Here is a 19,708-nt window from a genome sequence, read left to right as displayed (position 1 = left end):
ATTTCTTATTTTTTTATTTTTTGTGTATTTCATACAGAACATCCCAAACAATCTTATTCATCTTTATACCTGCATCCCAAATGGTACCCTCCCATAGCCACCTCCCTCCCCCAACTGGAGCCCATATTCTCTGTCATCCCTGTTACTGTCCACTGTGTTGTCAGGGCCCCCAGTCGTCCCCCAGTGCAAGTCTATCCGCTGAGTCTAGTCAGCCTATCTAGAGCCCCTTGTTTTAGGAAGATCAGCTCTTCCTCATCTAGCAGCAATCAGTTGCCAACATTTCTTTAGATAAGATTGGGGTCTGCTGTTCATTTTCCCAGTTCTGTCCTGGGTTACTGTCTGGGAGTCTCTTGGGCCACCCTGGCCAACAACCCAAAGGAAGGTATCTCCTGTCTGGCATTGTTTCTTGTTATGTAGCCTTTAGCTATAAACATGGACTCTTTTTTTTAAAATTTTTATTTTATGTGTATGAGTGTATTGACTGCATGTGTATAAGTGCATCTATGTCATGCAATGCCCTCAGAGGTCAGGAGAAGGTGTTGGATTCCCCCAGAACTGGAGTTACAAGCGGTTGTTAGCTGCCATGTGGGTGCTGGGATTCAAACCAGGGTCTTCTGCAAGAACAGTCAGTATACTTAACCACTGAGCCATCTCTCCAGCTCCATAACTATATTCTTAATAGCGCCAACTAGAAACTGCCAAGTGTTCCTTGACAGTAGACAAATATCCTGTACTACATTTATTCAGTGGAATAGGATACACCTGTGATGTCAGGGTTTCTTTTTGTGGTGCTAAGGATTGAACATAGGCTTTTAGACACACTAGGCAAGCACTCTACCACTGAGCTATATCCCCAGCCCTCGTATGTTTCTGTGAAAATGAAATGATGCCACATGGGCCAATGTGGATGAATATAGCAGATATGTATTGAATGAAAGCAGCCACTCACAAAAGAGTACCTATGTAGGATGGATCATTTAATTTATATGGCATTCAAAAACAGGCAAAACTTGGGGCTGGAGAGATGGTTCAGTGGCTAAGAACACTGGCTGTTCTTGCAGAAAACCCAGGTTTGAATCCCAGCACCCACATGGCAGCTAACAACTGTCTGTAACTCCAGTCTCAGGGAACCTGACAGCCTCTTCTGACCTCCGCGGGCATTGCACAACATGGGTGCACTTACCTACATGCAGGCAATACACGCATACACATAAAATTAAAAAAAATAGGGGCTGGAGAGATGGCTCAGAGGTTAAGAGCTCTGACTGCTCTTGCAGAAGACCTGGATTCGATTCCCAGCACCCACATGGCAGCTGTGAACCATCCTTAACTCCAGTTCCAGGGGAATTCGAAGCCCTCTTCTGACCTCCTCGGCATTGCATGACACAGGTGCACTCACATACATGTAGGCAATACACTCATACACATAAAAATAATAAATAAAATATTAAAAAAAATAAAAACATTAAAAAATTTTTTAAAAAGGTATTTTAAAACATTTTAAAAATAGGCAAAACTAGGCCAGTGAGATGGCTCAGCCAACAGGTACAAGCACTTGCCACCAAGCCTGATGACCTTTTGTGGTAGAAGGAAAGATCAATTTCTTCAAGTTGTCCTCTGACCTCCACATGTGCTCTTGAGCTACACAATGAATGAATGAATGAATGAATGTTAAATAAAATGGGCAACTGGGGTTGGGGTGTAACTCAGTGGTAGAGCGTGTTAGCAGTGAGGCCTAGCACCAAAAAGAAACCAAAAAAAAAAAAAGCAAAATGAATTTGTAGTGGGAAGGATTTTAATAGTGGCTACCTTTGGAGGCCCCAGGGTGTATATTGACTGGTATTGTCCTCAGGACTAACTTCTGAGGTTCTGGAAATGTTCTGTAGTTTGATCTAGTAGTGGTTAGTTGCTTAGGCTTATGCATATATGAAAACTATTTAAGGTTTGTGAATTGTACTATTTATAATTTACTTCCTGTTTTGCCTGCTTATTTGGGGGATAGGATCTCAGTATGTAGCCCAGGAAGGTCTCAAATTTGCCTCCCTTCTGCCTCAGCCTAAAAAAATTTTTTTTTTTTTTTTTTTTTTTTTTTTTTTTTTTTTTAATGAGACCTGAGGGGCTGGAGAGATGGCTCAGCAAGTTGAATGCTTCCATTCTTGCAGAGGACCAGGGTTTGGTTTTCAGCACCCACATGGCAGCTGATAATCAGTTGTCTATAACTCCAGTTTCAGGGACTCTGACTTCCTTTTCTGGCTTCTGTGGGTACTCCATACACATGGTGCACTTACATAAATACAGACAAAATGCTTATACACACACAAAAATATATGCATAAATAAAATCTTTTTAAAAAGTGAGACCTGAAACAAAATGTACACCAGTTTCCCAACTTGCTAATGCAAGGCCAGTTTTTTCTCTGCATATGTTGGTTCTATTAACTTCTCTTTGATATAGACTAGTATATCCACCACCCTTGATCGGTCATTCGCAAATTTCATGATCTGTCCCTTTAAATAAAGCAGTTGCTCAGCCATCTGAATCAGGGGTTTCTTTTTTCTTTCTTTCTTTTTTTGGTCTTTTTGAGACAGGGTCTCCTTATAGGCCCCTCTGTCCTGGAACTCACTATGTAGACCAGGCTGGCCTTGAACTCACAGAGATCGGCCTTCCTCTGCCTCCCGAGTGCTGGGATTAAAGGCATATACCACCACGCTGGGCTCTTTTTTTTTTTTTTTAAATCTTTTTGTTGATTGTTTTTTGACAGGGTCTCGTCACAGCCCACTTGGAAGTCACCATATGAACCAGGGTGACCTCGATCTCACAGAGATCCACCTGCCTCTGCCCCTGCCTCTGCCTCCGGAGGGCTGGGATTAAAGGCAATTCTACCACGCCCGGGATCCCACTGGTTTCTTATCCCCCACAATTTTTTTTTTAAAATCCTCTTTCTAATTTGACAAGAAGGTTTGTTTGATTTTAGCATGTCAAGTCTTAGAACATTGAACCAGCATGTTTTACAGTTGCGCTTCCTTAGTTGATTCAGATGACTTCTGAATTTCAGCTCTGAAATTTAAGGGTGTGATATATTTGTACAGGGAATGTAGTTGAAGTTTCAGTGGCTCCTCTGTTACCAACACCTCACAGCAATCTCTACCTCTCAGATGTCCTCACTCTTATTTGCCCCAGCTACCCGCTGCTGAAGCTCCCCTTGCCTGGAACGGGACCTGTGGAATTCTCCACTCCTGTGAAGGATTACTTGCCCCCGCCTGTGGACTCTGACCACAAACAAGGAGAGCCCAGCGAGCAGCCGGAGTGGGTAGGTACTCGGCTTGTCCCTGAGGAGAGCCCAGGTGGAGAGCTGATTGGTTGAGGCAGGCTCTGCAAGTGACAGCAAGAGTGGTCAGCTTTGAATTTGTGAATTTGCCTACTCACCCACTTTACAAAGGCATGAGAAGCATTTAGTTACACATTATTTAATGAGTAACCGTTATTCAAAGAAAACACTAAATGATGCCAAAGTGTGAATGTCCTAGAAAAACTGGGATTTACAGTCTTTCTAGCAGCAACCAGTGAACCTGGGTTCAGACACGGGCTATTCACACATATATGCAGGTACCAGTTAACAGGCCTTCTCCTCCCTGCCCCTAGGTAGTCATGAGAACAGCTGAGCTGTGGCCACCCATGACATCGGGACTGCCATGTACCAGGCCACCTCCCTTGCCCAAGCCTTTGTAGTTGCAACCCAACCCAACTCAAAATGCTTTAAATGTGGTAGTCCTGGCATGCTTGTCTGTGCTCAGGGGTCATCCCTTCCCAGACAAGGCTGAGCATCCCTAGTGTTAGCAGTAACACTACTTAATGCTTACAGAGTAGTCCTAATTTTTTCAGATCAGTTATGCAGTTTTAGCTTCATGATTCAGTCAGGTGGTAAAAAATACAGGTTTCATTTTTTTAAATAGGAAAGAAGGTTAGGGTCCAGGGTAATTATGTCCCTCCACTACTTAGTTTATGTCAATCAACACTGGATTAGAAATCTTTGGTCCCCCAATCCTAGCTTAATGCTTTTTCTATATTGTATTATTCTCAGTTGACTGACTATGGCTGAGCACTAATATAAATGAGGGAAAAAAAAAGTCTCTCTATTTGAGGACTTAGGCTTGGGACCTGACTCACTGTGACTCTGCACTTACTATTTGGAATTCATATAAGCTTGACCAGCTCATCTCTGAACATCTTACCTACCATGTAAGAGTCATCATGCCTGTCTAGCATGTGTTATACTTTGGCCCCATAGGTTGGTCTCTGGCTTTTTGAGTTTCTTAAGGAAGAACAACGCTCAGGACAGAGTTGATAGCAATATCATCTTCTTGTCCATTTCCTTTCTGGTTAATGTAGCAGCCAGGTAACTGGTTATAAATTTGACTCTTCTTTTGCTGAAATAGGTAGGATATTCTGGTAAGAGAGGTGTTACAACTACACATGATGTCAGTGGGAAATAGACACTGATGCTTATTAATAGGGCTGTCTATGAAGGTCAGAGAAGCATGGTTTGATACTGGCATAAACCAGTTCTGTCAGAAACCAGTTTGTGTCTCCGTGTTCCAGCTTGACCATTGATTTACAATGGGACCTTCTTATTTTTTGGAGATAGGGTCTCCCCATGCAGCCCTTGACAGGCCTGGAATTTGCTATGTAGATCAGTCTGGCCTCGAACTCAGAGATCCACCTACCTCTGCCTCCTGACTACTGGGATTGAGTGCTAGGATTAAGGATGTGTACCAACATGCCCCACTCTCAGTGGGACCTTCTTCATGCAAATATTTTACCATCATTAACCATGTAATATAGTTTTATCATATAATTCATGATTCCTGGGTCCCAACAAGGTAGTCTTGTTTTGTGGATGTTTCTTGAGTAGTAGAGTTCAGTGGAACTGTTTATACAAAATAGATGTTTGTGATAGGCTGAAAGGGGGTTCCCTTAATGCCCTTCATTAGTCTGGGGTGGTGGGGTCAGCAGAACAGAGTAAGGTCTCAAGAATCAAAGCATTGGGACTGGAGAAAGAACTCAGTCATTAAGAGCACTGGCTGCTCAGTTACCTTACCTCCACTGACTAGGTATGATGAAAATGTAGACCAGCAATACTGGAGTGTTAAGAACTGTTTTACTTATAAGGAATGGAAAACCCAACCCAAACCAGCACACAGAGGCAGGCAGATCTCTGTGAGCTTAAGGGCCAGCCTGGTGGTCTACATAGCGAGTTCCAGGCTAGCTAGGACTACAGGGAGACCCTGTCTCAAAAAAAGAGGAAGTTTTAGCTCACATAACTCATAGCCTGGGGGGGGGGCAGAAATGCCATATAAACTACATGGCTAGGCCCTCAGGAATCCATCTCTCAGTTCTGTTCTCTCTGGATCAGCTTCATCTTGGTCTTCCAAAAGCCTGTCAGAACTTCAGCACAAATCTAGTGGAAGATATGGAGTCTATTACCAAACCCTGTTCCCAAGGGCAAGTGCTTTGTTGCTGACATCACCTGGCCAAGCAGAAGTGATGACTTCAGGAGAGAAAGTAGAAGGCCTGGGCACTGGGCAGCACACACCAGCTACCACCCACTCACACCAGAGAACCACACCCCCTTCCTCCCTTATTCCTTTGTTCAGCTCTGCTTTTGCTGGTCTGTGGTATGTGCTGAGAAAATGAGGCTCTGTGTCCTTGAGAAGATCCCACTCTGGTTGGGAAGAGAAGACAAATATTTTTAAAGTTTGAAATAAATATATGTCAAAAAGACATGTGGAGGGGTTGTGTGTGCTAGAGAGATGGGTCAGAAGTTAAGAGCACTTACTGATCTTGCAGAGGACTGGAGTTTGGTTCCTAGCACCCATATCAGACAGCTCACAATTGCCTATAACTCCAGCTCCAATAGATCTGATGCCTTCTGGCTTCCTCAGGCACCTGCACACACACGGTATACATAAACTCAGCCAGGAACACATACATACACATAAAAAAGGCATAGGGGCCAATTAAAAGACTTTCCAGTGTTCAGTGCGGGAACATTTTTGCAAGAAAATTAAGGAGTACTGAATTATATGCATTTATTTGTACATGCAAAGTAGAAAATAAATACCCATAAGTCTATCCTGAATTCATTTAGTAACCAACTAAGTAAATACATGGGGGACAACAGATAAATCTCTGGGCAAAAAAAATTCTAAATAATTTATATTAGAATTAACATGGAATTCCCTATTCCCTATTCTTTCTTTTTTTGTTTGGTTGTTTTAAGACAGGGTCTTATGTAACCCAGGCTGGCCACAACTCCCTGTATAGATGAGACTGGCCTTGAACTCCTGATCCTCCTGGCTCCACCTTCCAAATACTGGGATTGCAGCATGTTGCACAATACCTAACTTCCCTGCTCCTTAAATGTGGATTGTGCATAGTGATGCCCTTCCAAAGAGAACAGTATAAGCAAAGAGTTTCTTCAGTGAAGAACACTGACAGGCACTCCTCAGGAAGGTGATATAGAGGTCAAAAAGGAGGGCATTTGCCTCAGGAGTCCTCCCCAAAATTCATAATGCTAATCTACTGAGTAAAAACAGTCAACCCCAACTGAGGTACACCCTACAAAATACCTGACCATCACTCCACAAAACTTTCAAGGCCACCCAAAACAAGGAAAGTCTGAGAAACTGTCACAAGCTAAGAGAAGACTTGGGGGCATGGAAATGGTTTTAACTTTTCATCATTGGTAAATATCTGAAAGCAACAGTTCAAAGGAGGGAGGATTTATTTTGGTCCCTGGTTTCAGAGGTTTCAGTCCAAGTTTTAGTGGCTCCATTGCTTTGGGTCTGAGATGAGGCAGAACATCACAATGGCAGCAGTATGTGATGGAGGTTGTTTACTTCTTTATGGCAGGAAGAGACAGAGTGTCAGGAGCGTGCGTCTGTGCATGTGTATGTGTAAGATAAGGGAGAGAGCAAAAGAGAGAGCTTGTATTGGGGCAAGTGTGTCTTCCCTCTTATTCCATCTGTGCCCACAGCCTGTTGGAGGATGCATTCCACATTGAGTGTTTACTGCATCAGGTGCTACATATAGAGAGTATACTCTGTCCACATGCCAGCCACTCCCAGTCATCTCAAGCCAATCGAGTTGACAGTCAAGATTAGCCATCACAACAACTAAATACACTGTATCCTAGATGAGATTCTGAAAGAAGAAAAGGACTTTATGCCAAAACTGAGGAAATCTGAGCATGCTTTCTGCTTTGGCTTTTGGAAGGAAGACTGTGGAGATCAAGTCATTCTTTTCACATCCCTTGAGTTCTTACATTATTTTTAAAATTTCGTGTATTATGGTTCAATCTTTGTGCTATAAAGTGATTGGTGTTTTCAGTTGTTTAGTGGGTTTTAAAGCCATTTTGATAGCTGTTAGAGAAATGCCATTATCGGTTTGAGTAGCATTTCCCAGATGACTAGTACTGTTGCTCAGCTTTTCAAGAGGATGTTGAATTTGCTTGTCTCACTTTGTGATATGTGTGTGTTAATGTTTTGCCCATCTAGCTGGAGTGGCTTTGATTATCAGCTTGTATAGTCTTCTCCTCTTGCTGGAGTGCTCCTCCACAGTGGGAGATGATGGCTGCTCCCTGTGGCTACACTGCGAATTATCCTCTGGGAAGGATTGTCTTAACTTTTCTTGGGGAGATAGGAACAAATGTCTGCTCCCTCCAGATAGGGCACCAAATGACAGACCAGAGTAGCAGTTCCACCCAGCCTATCTTGGTGAGGAGCATGGGTGACCCCAAAATAAAAGCATCACTGAAAAGGTCCCCCCTAGCGTGAATGACTTCCCCACAGCTGCATGTATGGAGTGCTGCCTTTAGTTACCATCCATACTCTGTATACTAGCATCTGAGAGCATGCATCTAGGGCAGCATTGCCCACAGCTGGGAGAGAGTACCAAAGGGAGTAGCTGGAGAGAATCTACTGACCCTTCCCATTCCTTCACCTATGAGGGAATGTGAACAGGCCTGATCTTGAGCATGTCTTGTGGGTAATCCCAGCCACTCTGTTTAAGACAATAATGACTGTTACTCTCTGAGGACAGCATTCCACCAGAGTCTAGATCTTTTTTTTTAAGGGGAGTGTGTGTGTGTGTGAATGCAGGTTCTGGGAACCAAACACTGGTCTTCTGAAAGAGCAGCAAGCGCTCTCAACCTCTGAGCCATCTCATCAGCCCCCACCACAGAGACTAACCATCCTTTCCAGGTCCTTGGTCTGAGGTCTGCCCCTTCTATATTAGAATTACTGTGACCTATGGCTTCATAGGGTTGGCCAGGGGCAGTTCTCTCTGGGCAGAGGGCTGTTTTTCCAGGGAAAGAAAAACAAAGCAGAGACAGAAGAGGCTTTAATTTCCCAGCTACATGGCCTTGGGGAAATTGATCCATATTTTTGTACCTTAGTTTACACATTCATAAAATGGGGATGATAGTTATACCTATATTACACATTGTCACAAGGGTTAAATGAGAGATTGCTAAGACTGAGTGCAGTACCTGGCCCATCATTAGCATTCAGCAAATGTTTGTGGTTATCACCATACATCAGATCTGACTGGCCTGAGCAGAGGGGAAGGGAAGGGAGATTTGCATGCTTGGACTGCGTGCACATGCCCTAGGCTTGCCCTCAGCACAGAGCTGCTTTCTTCAGCTCTCTTGTACATATGGACCCTTCTGCGTCTCTGTGCTTGGACTGCCAGCCTGTTGGAGTTGTATTTCATTCAAATTTATGTAAGTGCCCATGCTTTACAGCACCAAAGATACTCAAGAAAGGATTCTTATGTAAGCAAAAAGCAGACTTATTTAAGAGACTGAATGTGCAGGGGTTTTTTAGCATTGTAATTGAGAAGGTTGGTGGGCCCATGTTGAATCTGTTCTCTGGAGGTCAAATCTCAGACAGTGGAAGCCATTTCCTTAAAGTGAATACTTGGTGAAATGATGGTAAGAAAATCAACTTTACTGAACTTGGAGAAACTAGGAGGCTGAGATGGTGGTGCCTGGGATACCAAATCCAGTTCTCATAATTTTAAGGAATAATGTTTTCAGCTAGGCACTTCGCTAGCTGCTTCACATCTGTCGTTCTCATTGGTCCTCACAGGGACCTGATTTGGGTTTATTCCCATTTCCTTAAGCAGTAAAGAAGGCCCATAGACCCTTGGAGAACCCATAGATCCTTGTTCATGACACACAGCCAAGGAATGGTGGAGCTAGAATTTAAATCTAGGTAGCTGTATTTACATATGAAGAAAGAACTAAATTTAAAATGGAAAATAAATTTTAAAAGAGGCAATAGTGTCTTGAGGGTCCCAGCATTTGCTTGGCTCCCCTAAAGCAACTTTTCTTAGAGACCTTCAGCCAAGGTCACACAGCTGACAGGAAGCAGAGCCAGGATTAAACTCACTAGAGCCTAACCCCAAAGTTTATTCTCCTCCACAGCCAATCTGTCTGGGTAGCTCTATACAATGTTGAGCTTACATGGAAACCAGGACATGGAAGGAAAGGCCCAACATATGCAGTGTGGGAGAGGAACTGTTGTCTTAGGGAACAATGGTATCTCTGGCCATCACTATTCACAGCATAATGTACTTGATACATTATGTTTAATGACTGGGTCAGGATCTTGGAAGAACTGGAAGGACATAGACTACCTGCTCAAAAGGTTCAGGTGGAAGTTGGTAGAGATGAATCAAGAGCTAGCCAGCAGAGGGACGCCCAATTAAGCTGGAGAGTGAGCCTGTGCAGGAGGCCCATTTTAACATGGTTTGTCTGAGAGGGCTTCCAGCCAAGGAGTGAAAGCACAGGAGTGCTGGATTTTGCCCCAAATCACTGGGAAGTCAGAGAAGAAAGAGTTGTTTAGGGCAATGAGGTAACAACCATTCCTATAAAAATGTAATGGGAAGGTTGGGCATGGTGCTGCACCCATGTAGTACTAGGAGTCAGGAGGCCCAAGGCAGGAGGACTACAAGTCTGAAACCAGTCTGGGCTATAGAGTAAGACTGTCTCCCACAAAACAAACAAACAAACATACAGACAGATCTAATGAAAGCCACAGTACTACCTTCCCATCAAATTAATGATGGCAGTAATAATACACTTACAAGAAGAAACTTGAATAAACTTGGGGAAGGGGCATTACTAGAATTTTTAGAGCGTGTCCCTATATCCCAGATTGAGAACTTGGTTCTAAATTGTAGTCATGGTCCTGTGTTGAAATACTGACCCACATGGTCCTGAGTAGGAAGGAGAATGGAAATGTGCTGAAAGGTTAGGGAGCTCTTAACCTGGAAATAGACTCGGGAGTCAGTTGTTTAGATTCTGTAGGACTAAGGGTGGAGGGGCAGAGTCTGAGGAAGGCAGTGAGCAGAGGTGACATTCATAGTCATGGCTTGACACGCCATGGGATCAAGCCTGGGACTGGAAGCTCAGTGAGCCCTTCCTGAGTGATCTGTGTTTCTTTTCTACCCTGCCCCATTTCTTCTGCAGTATGTGGGTGCTCCAGTGGCATACATCCAGCAGATATTTGTGAAGTCATCAGTGTCTCCCTGGCACAAAAACCTTCTGGCAGTAGATGTGTTTCGCTCACCTCTGTCCCGGGCATTCCAGCTGGTGGAAGAGATCCGAAACCATGTGCTGAGAGACAGGTACCCCTCCCAGGGACTCCAAGCTCCATGAGAACTGTAGGGAGTTACCTTCCTCAGTATAATTATGGCAACTTTGCATTTCCTGCATCCTTGTGAATCCATTGCATCATATCCCATAACACTCCCCACCCCACCCCCACCCCCAGCCCCTGGTCCTATGCAGATGACAACAATTAGAGTCCTGAGTTGGGTCTGCTGACTATTGTGACCCGTGGCCTTCTGCCTCTGGGCTCTGCCAAGAGTACACTCCATGTGAGGATACCTTCTGGAGCCCTAGGCCAGGTTTTGCTCCCTAGTTCATTAGTGAGTCTCTGGAGTATGCTGGCTTTACAAGCTGTTACCATCAAGTTTTAGGTAGCTAATGACTTTGATGATTTTGGTGAACTAAATGAAGCCCTGAATTTTCTCCCTCTCCCCCTTGTCCACTTAGTTGGCTAAAGTGTTTAGTGGGAGAGCTCTATATGCTCTCGCTTGCCTCTCCTGGGAGGAGATGGGTTCTGGGGCTCCAGTGTACTCTAAAGGCTTGACAGCTGCACAGTCTGCTTGCTGAGCACTTGGAAGCTTTTTCCCACTGCTGAGTTACCAAGCTCTTTCGAGATACCAGGGAGGAGATTCCAGAGCCTTATGACAGAGGGTACCCATAAGTGGGTCAGCCCTCTGCTGGCAGGCACAAGAAGGGCCTCTTTCTGTCTCCTGCACAGCTCCGGGACCAAGAGCCTGGAGGAGGTTTGCCTGCAGGTGACAGACCTGCTGCCAGGCCTCAGGAAACTACGGACCTTACTTCCTGAACATGGCTGCCTGTTGCTGTCCCCTGGGAACTTCTGGCAGAATGACTGGGAACGATTCCATGCTGATCCTGACATCATTGGGACCATTCATCAGCATGAACCTAAAACTCTGCAGACATCAGCCACACTCAAAGGTACCCTCAGCACTAGCTCCCTGAGGACCTGGAGGAAGCCTGTATGTGGTCACCATCTCTCCTTCAGTGGATTTTCTAGTGGATCAGGGGTTATCTTTTGTTTCCAAGAGTGGGGGCAGGGGAGTCCTGGCTAGCCCTTCAGTGGCTGTCATTCCTCTGTTAATACTTGCTGGTTTCTTCCCACAGACTTGCTGTTTGGAGTTCCTGGGAAATACAGTGGAGTGAGCCTCTACACAAGGAAGAGGATGGTCTCATACACCATCACCCTCGTCTTTCAGCACTACCATGCCAAGTAAGGTGATCAGGCCCAAACTTGAGTGGTTCTATCTCTGGTCAGCATGGCCCCTGGCCTCCTGTTGGAATATTTATATTCTTTAGACTAAAGAATGCTATCTGGGGGCTAGAGAGATGGCTCAGCCATCTGACTGTTCTTGCAGAAGGACCCGGGTTCAAATCCCAGCACCCACATGGCAGCTAACAACTGTCTGTAACTCCAGTTCCAGGGGATCCAACAGCCTCTTCTGCCCTCCACGGGCATTGCATGACACGGGTGCACTTACCTACATGCAGGCATAACACTCATGCTGTCTGTTCAGTTTGAATGGGATGGCCTGATAGGTGGCTAAGAATAAGGGAACTGAGGCAGATCTGACAATTTTGGTACCCTGGCCATCTTCTCTGGTTTCTTCTAAGCTCAAGGTAGGTAGTCCCAGCAGATTACTGAGTCCTATACAGCCTGAGTCCTTTTCAGGGGATCACTGCAAACAGCTCCCCACAATTGGTAAGGGTACTTGAAGTGCCTATGATGGGTTTTCCCAGGCCTTGGGCATCTGGAGCTGTGTGATAGGTCAGAAAAGGAACTTTCTCAGTCTTGTCATTCTCCTGGTGACTGTGGAGATTGTAGAGAAACTGAGACTTAAAAGAGAGGCTTCCTTTAACATAGGGGAGGAGGGAGACCCTGCTGGGCCCCTCTAGGGATTTTCCTTGTCTCCAGGTTCCTGAGCAGCCTGCGTACCCGGCTCATGCTCCTGTACCCCAGCCCCAACTGCAGCTTTCGGGCAGAGAACCTGGTCCATGTGCACTTCAAAGAAGAGATTGGTGTTGCCGAGCTCATCCCCCTGGTGACCACCTACATCATCTTGTTTGCCTACATCTACTTCTCCACACGTGGGTCATGGTGTTCTTCTATTGAACTTTTGATGAACATACCTGGTGATCACTAAAACTAGGGTTTCATTTGCTTCTCAGAAAAAGACTTCCTATAGCTTGGTGTGGTGGCGCATGCCTTTAATCCCAGCACTCAAGAGGCAGAGGCAGGTGGATCTCTGTGATCCTGGTCTATATAGTGAGTTCCAGGCCAGCTGAGGCTATAGGGAGACCTGTCTCAAAAAGAGGAAAAAAAAAAAAAGCTAGGTGTGGTGGCGCATGCTTTTAATCCCAGCACTTGGGAGGCAGAGGTAGGCAGATCTCTGTGATTTCAAGGCCATCCTGGTCTACATAGTGACTTCCAGGCCAGCTGGGGCTACAGGAAGACGTAAAAAAAAAAAAAAAAAAAAAAAAAAAAAAAAAAAAAAAGACTTCCTGTTTAGAGTTCCCAGAAGGTATGCCAAGCTCACGAAACTAGGATGTGTCCATAGTCGTCCTTTTCTTTTGGTTAAAGCAGGAGCTTTCCCTTCTTTGATTGTTGGCGCATTCTACTCCCAGGAACTCAGTTAAGAAGGGCCTGGGGGGAGGTACTGTCTTGATGTGTCCTCTCTGCCCTTTAGGCAAGATCGACATGGTCAAGTCCAAGTGGGGGCTCGCCCTGGCTGCCGTGGTCACAGTGCTCAGCTCACTGCTCATGTCTGTGGGGCTCTGCACTCTCTTCGGCCTCACACCCACACTCAATGGCGGGTAGGTCCCTTAGGGCCGTAGAGGAGGCCCTCAGGCCAGAGAGCCTTGAATATCTGGGCACTTGGTATTCCCTGGACTAGATGTTTGTTATTACCCCATATCCTCACTTTGCTCTTCTTGACATTGAGGAGGTGTGGTTTCTTCGTCTTTAAGTATGTGTATGTACATTTGTGAGCTCTGTATATAGAGTATTTGTATTTGCATATATATGGATACATGAATTGCATGTATATATGAGTGTATTTGTGTTTATATTTTATATCCACACACACTTCTTGACAGCTTATGTCACAAGAGGGTGTGATACAGAGGATACATTTCTTCTACGCTGTTCAGAAAGAACTGGCGAGGGGCATGGTGGCACACATTTTTAATTCTGGCACTTGGGGGAGGCAGAGGCAGGCAGATCTCTTGAGTTTGAGGCAAGCCTGGTCTACATAGAGAATACCAGCTACATAATAAGACCCTGTCTCAAAAAAAAAACAAGAAAAGAGAACTGGCAAGATGGCTCAGTGGGTAAAGGCACTTCTCACTAAGCCTGACAACCTGATCTTGAAAGCCATGTGCTAAAAGGAAAGAACCAACTCTGCAAGTTGTCCTCTGATTGCGACGAGCGCACACGCACGCACACACACACACCCACACACGAATGAATGAATGAATGAATAAATAAATAAGTGCAATGAAAATTTTTTTGAGGATTTAAATGCCCAGTGAGAGAGTAAGCAGAGAGTAAGTCTGATGCTGTCAGTCTGATGGCATATAGTTTGTGGTTTTTACTGGTGTCACTTTCCCCTTGCCATTCCTCTGCCAGTCCTAGTCTGGAAGACCTCTGTGTCCTCAGGCTTTGGTCTCCTTCACTGTGGCTGAGCCCTGCCTGCCTAATACTTGCCAGCTGACTGGCCAGTCTCTGACCTTGGTTTCTTAGGCTGGCCATAGGAAAAACTACTCTCCCCCCAATACTAGAGATTGGACTCAAGGCCTAGCAATATGCTAGCCAACAGCTGTTCAGAAAAGCTACTTTGTATTGTTTCTGTTCATTCCCTTACCCTGGAATGTCTTCTCCTTTTCTGAGCCCACTCCTGCCTGTGGACACCTCCACAGAGCCCTCTCTTCCATGGGGTCAGCTCACAATGCCCTTTAGGAACAGTTGCTCTTCTCCAGACACAGCTTCTCAGCAAAGGTTTAGGGATTTAGGCCTGAATCCTTCCTCCCATTTAGTTCAATATCTTGGCCTGGAGTGACTGGTGTGGGGTCTTAGAAATAGTTGTTTCTTCAGCTACTGTAATCTGGTAGTAAGGACCAGGAGGAACTGTGGTCTTGCAGTGGGGCAATGGTTCTGTAGAGGGACCTCCTGAAGTGCTCCCTCCCCCGTACTGGATGGAGGAGATAAGGATGGTTGCTGGCCTCTTGGTAAGGCTTTGGAGCCTACCTAAACCTAGGAGCTGGAGCTGGAGAGATGGCTCAGCAGTAAGGAGCAGTAACTGCTCTTGTTGAGGACCCAGGTCTCTACATGGTGGCTAACAACTGTCCATAACTCCAGTTCCATGGAATCCAATACCCTCTTCTGACCTCTATGGGTATTTCATGACACAGGTGCACTTACATTCAGGCAAAACACTCATAAAATCATATCATATATCATACTCATAAAATTAAAAAAAAAAAGCCGGGTGTGGTGGTGCATGCCTTTAATCCCAGCACTTGGGAGGCAGATGGATATTTGTGAGTTTGAGGCCAGCCTGGCCTACATAAGAGTTCCAGGCCAGCAGAGGCTACAGGGAGACCCTGTCTCAAAAAGACAAATGTGTGTGTGTGTGTGTGTGTGTGTGTGTGTGTGTGTGTGTGTCTATGTGCATGTGGGTGCACATGCAGAGGCAGGCGGATCTCTGTGAGTTCAAGGTCAGCCTGGGCTACATAGTTCCAGGTCAGCTGGGGCTACAGGGAGACCCTGCCTTAAAAAAACAAAAACAAAAACAAAAAAACACCCAAAGAAAAAAGGAAATAACAAAAATAATAAATAAACATCTTTAAAAAGGCCAATAGCTGTGTTGCCAGAAGCTATGTTGGTATATTGGGGAGGGTTTCTGCCCTGTGCTGTAGAAGCCACTTAGCAGCTTCTATTACAGGCTGGAAGCCCCACAGCCTTCTCAGGCTCAAGCCTTGTGTGTGACCTGACCACACCAACATTCTTTACTGTCTCCTTCTCTGTTTCCAGTGAAATTTTCCCATACCTGGTGGTAGTTATTGGGTTAGAGAATGTGTTGGTGCTCACCAAGTCAGTGGTCTCAACCCCAGTGGACCTTGAGGTGAAGCTGCGGATTGCACAAGGTAATACTGGAGTGGTGGGCAGCTCCTCTTGTTACTGTACCCAAGGAAATAGGGAGATCCCTACAGCTTGCTGCCCAACCAGCCTAACCTAATCTACAAGCTCTTGGCCACTAAGAGACTGCCTCAAAATACAAGGTAGATGGCTCCTAAGGAACAACACCTGAAACTGAACTCTGACCACCCCCCCCCGCCACACACACATGTACCTGCATATACCTTTTCACCCTTACCCACAACAAAAACAAAAAAACCTGCCTTGTTCTGGCCTCCGGGGTAGTTGTGTAGTTGGGTACTGGGCCCTGGCAGCTTGTTAGCCTGTGTCCCAAGGAACCATGAGGTCATTATATTGTACTTGGTTCTCACCCATGTAAGAAAGCAAACTGGACAGCATCGGGCCTCTTATTTGATGGCAGCCTTCTGTCTGGGTCAGTACCTAGAGTTTTCTCTTCATGCCTCACTCCACAGTGCTTGACCTTGGCACTTGCTTGTTTCTTCAGAGCTGCTGCCTCCACAGCTGCCAGGAAAGCCCCCTGGCCTCACTGGTCGGAACTGGGGCTCTAGGAAAAGTGAGGAAAGAGCCTATCCTGATGGTTGCTCTTTTGAGGCAGTTCATCCTAAGCTCATTACTGTGAGCAACAGCCAGAGGCAGACTATGCATTTATTTTACCAGCCTCTAAGTCTCTATGGTTTGCTAGACCCTGTGCTGGATATGGGCTTATGAAGAGAAGAGATAGTGCAAAATAGTCCATACACACTGTGTGTGCAGAGACTTGTTCAGGTGACAGTATGATAGCATGGTGCTGGGGACAGTTTGAGGAAAAGCCAGCTAGCTCCTCTATTGCTGTAACCATGCTGCTGTGTGGCTAGTGTGCATACTCTGAGGCTGGCCCATGCAACCCAGACAGGACCACAGGTAGAGATTGGATGTGGTTACAGTGGGTAGCACTAGGCTTTCCTCTTCTCAACACTCTGCTTCTCCCTTTTTCTGGTGGTCATAATGCTTTGCTATACCCCCCAAGCCCTAAGTGCCTCCTCTCCCCCTTTCTCTGTAGCAACTGTATTATGGTGGCAATTCCTTAGAGTCTGGGCATTGGGTAGAATGACTGCCCCAGAGGCTGGGTCCGCTCTCCATGCTTTTATCCATCTGAGAACCACAAGGTCAGGTGCAGACATGTAGCACAGGGAGGCCCTCACTATCCCCATGCCGTTTCTCTCTGCAGGCCTAAGCAGCGAGAGCTGGTCCATCATGAAGAACATGGCAACTGAACTAGGCATTATCCTTATTGGCTACTTTACCCTTGTGCCTGCCATCCAGGTAACTTCCCCCACCCCTGCAAGCCTTTTCTCTTGGCAAGGGATGGGAGTCAGGGGTTGGTTCAGTGGCTGCATGACACAGAGCAGTCTTGGAATGTTAGAGGTGGTGCTACCCCTGTGCCACTGGATGTCGTGTGTTGTCCTGTTATCTTCCCCAAGCTTTGTAGAATCTGTGTTGCTATGCCAGAGATCTCACACAGGGGCAGGGGAAGAAAACCTAAATCTCAGCAAGTTCTGCTCCTTAACTGAGCATGGGATATAGAGCACCCTTTTTCATTAGAGCAGAATTTATCTTTTCTTTTATGGTCCAGTGTGGGTAGCTAGCCAGAAAGGCTCTGGCTAGGATGTTGGCACATGAGCGGGGTCAGGACTTGTGGAGGAGGGCTCTTTAGGGAACAGGCTAGTGGGGCTTAGAGTTTTCCAAGTTGACTCAGACTCCCACTCCTTTCTCAAGGGACCAGAAGATTCACAAAAAGCACTCCCTCAGTCCTCTCTGGAGAAAAATGTAAGGGCTCTGTGCTGACCCCTAGTGGGGATGAAGTGAGCTGCTAGCCTGACCCTACCAGTCAGCTCCCAGGCTGGTACCAGAATATTTTCCTTGTTTCTGTTGTGTCCTGCCAATTCTGGGGTGCCTGGAGCCAGGGGACTGTTTCCTATGACTTGTAACCATATAGTCACAGGACCTCTCATATGTTCTCCTTTTAGGAGTTCTGTCTCTTTGCTGTTGTGGGTCTGGTGTCTGACTTCTTCCTCCAGATGCTGTTTTTCACCACTGTCCTGTCCATTGACATTCGCCGGATGGAGGTAAGAGTGGATGCGTTTACCCTGCCCACCCTATTGCTTGGTGCTAGCTGTGTTCTGAGGGCCTCTGAATGAGAGGGTGTGACCCCAGGCAGGGGCAGCACTCCCATGCTGGCAGCCTTTGGACACCTGAATATTGTATATCCTTAACAGCTAGCGGATCTGAACAAGCGGCTGCCCCCTGAGTCCTGCTTGCCCTCAGCCAAGCCTGTGGGGCGACCTACACGTTACGAGAGACAGCTAGCTGTACGGCCATCCACACCCCATACCATCACATTACAACCATCATCCTTCCGAAATCTGCGACTCCCCAAAAGACTGCGTGTTGTCTACTTCCTGGCCCGTACTCGCTTGGCACAGCGCCTTATCATGGTACCTGTCACTCCTACTCTGCCCTGGAGAGGACAGCACTCAAATTCCCTCAGCGTGTGCCCCAGACCCCAGTCGTCCCCCAGAGCCTAGCTTTAGGAGCTGCTTCATGTGCCTTTCCTCCCTGATCAATAGTTTCTGGCCTGCCTGTGGGAGAAGCAGCCCCAAGATCATCAGGGGGAAGAGCCATCTTCAGTGGGACCCAGAACAGGGCCCTGCTAGACAGGGTTCTGTGGGATGGGAGTACTGTGCAGGCTACCAGGACAGCAGCATCTCTCTCAGGCAGCTGACGAGAGAGGAAAGTGACACTGAAGCCCTCTGGGTGGTCTCTGCAGCAGGTCATGCAGCTGGTCTCTCTGATCATGCTGACCTGGGAATGGCAGTAGCTCTCTGGGACCAGCTCAAGAGAGGGATGAGGAAGTTCTGTCACTTAAAGGGGTTCCAGTGACTTCCAGCCTGAAAACCCAACTCCCAACCACAGGAAGGGAGCCAGGCCTCTTCAGTGGCAAGTACTGGCAAGTGGTTGTGAGAGGACTTGGGAAGTTCAAAGAAAGCACAGGTTGAGGGCCATGTCCTGTCTGCACATGTCGAGACCCAGGTCCTTCCAGTGGGAGAGCCAAGACTGCTGGGGTCTATTTCCACAAGGACTTATTGAGCATTTGATATCCAACTTCAGGCGGGTACCGTTGTCTGGATTGGCATCCTGGTGTATACAGACCCAGCAGGACTACGTACCTACCTCGCTGCCCAGGTGACGGAACAGAGCCCATTGGGTGAGGGCTCCCTGGCCCCAATGCCAGTTCCCAGTGGTGTGCTGCCTGCCAACCACCCAGACCCTGCCTTCTCCATCTTCCCACCTGATGCCCCTAAACTACCAGAGAATCAGACGTTGCCAGGCGAGCTGCCTGAGCATGTGGGTCCAGCAGAGAGTGTTCATGACGGTGGAGCCCCAGAGGTAACCTGGGGACCTGAGGATGAGGAACTGTGGAGGAAATTGTCCTTCCGCCATTGGCCCACCCTCTTCAATTACTACAACATCACACTAGCCAAGAGGTGAGTTGTGCTGTGGCAGTTGCCACCTCTCTGGTGACAGCTCACCATCCCCAGGGAGTCCCCTTCTCCAACAGGTGGGTGAAGCACTAGTCTGAATTCTGCATTGAATTTGAAAGTTAAAACCATTTATAAGGTGGCTGATAGGGACAGGCATGGTGGTGCACACCTTTAATCCCAGCACTTGGGAGGCAGAAGCAGGCGGATCTCTGTGAGTTCCAGGCCAGCTGGGGCTACTGGGAGACCCTGCCTCAAAAAAAAGGAACATTGGTCCTAGAAACCAACCTGAGAGAGGGTGGTCCTGGGTCCTTGTTCTCAGGTTGCTTGCCCCTCTTC

At 46.6% G+C, this 19,708-nt stretch overlaps 1 protein-coding gene across 1 annotated transcript in view; it reads left to right on the top strand.

Annotated features, from left to right (window-relative positions):
* Positions 1 to 19,708, top strand: part of Scap (SREBF chaperone) — a 36,280-nt gene that overhangs the window by 11,594 nt on the left and 4,978 nt on the right. Inside the window, exons 2-12 of the mRNA XM_029562276.1 lie at positions 3,181 to 3,310; positions 10,535 to 10,692; positions 11,394 to 11,614; positions 11,801 to 11,906; positions 12,609 to 12,781; positions 13,381 to 13,507; positions 15,726 to 15,838; positions 17,059 to 17,153; positions 17,858 to 17,956; positions 18,107 to 18,325; positions 18,999 to 19,375. Of these exons, the coding sequence (XP_029418136.1) occupies positions 3,181 to 3,310; positions 10,535 to 10,692; positions 11,394 to 11,614; positions 11,801 to 11,906; positions 12,609 to 12,781; positions 13,381 to 13,507; positions 15,726 to 15,838; positions 17,059 to 17,153; positions 17,858 to 17,956; positions 18,107 to 18,325; positions 18,999 to 19,375 (1,818 nt within the window). The remainder of the gene's footprint in view (positions 1 to 3,180; positions 3,311 to 10,534; positions 10,693 to 11,393; positions 11,615 to 11,800; positions 11,907 to 12,608; positions 12,782 to 13,380; positions 13,508 to 15,725; positions 15,839 to 17,058; positions 17,154 to 17,857; positions 17,957 to 18,106; positions 18,326 to 18,998; positions 19,376 to 19,708) is intronic.

Source organism: Nannospalax galili, unplaced genomic scaffold (genome assembly GCF_000622305.1).
Source record: "Nannospalax galili isolate Female #2095 unplaced genomic scaffold, S.galili_v1.0 scaffold1050, whole genome shotgun sequence".
Classification (NCBI taxonomy): domain Eukaryota; kingdom Metazoa; phylum Chordata; class Mammalia; order Rodentia; family Spalacidae; genus Nannospalax; species Nannospalax galili.
Note: the sequence above shows the minus strand (reverse complement) of the source record. Positions and strands in the feature narration are given on the sequence as shown.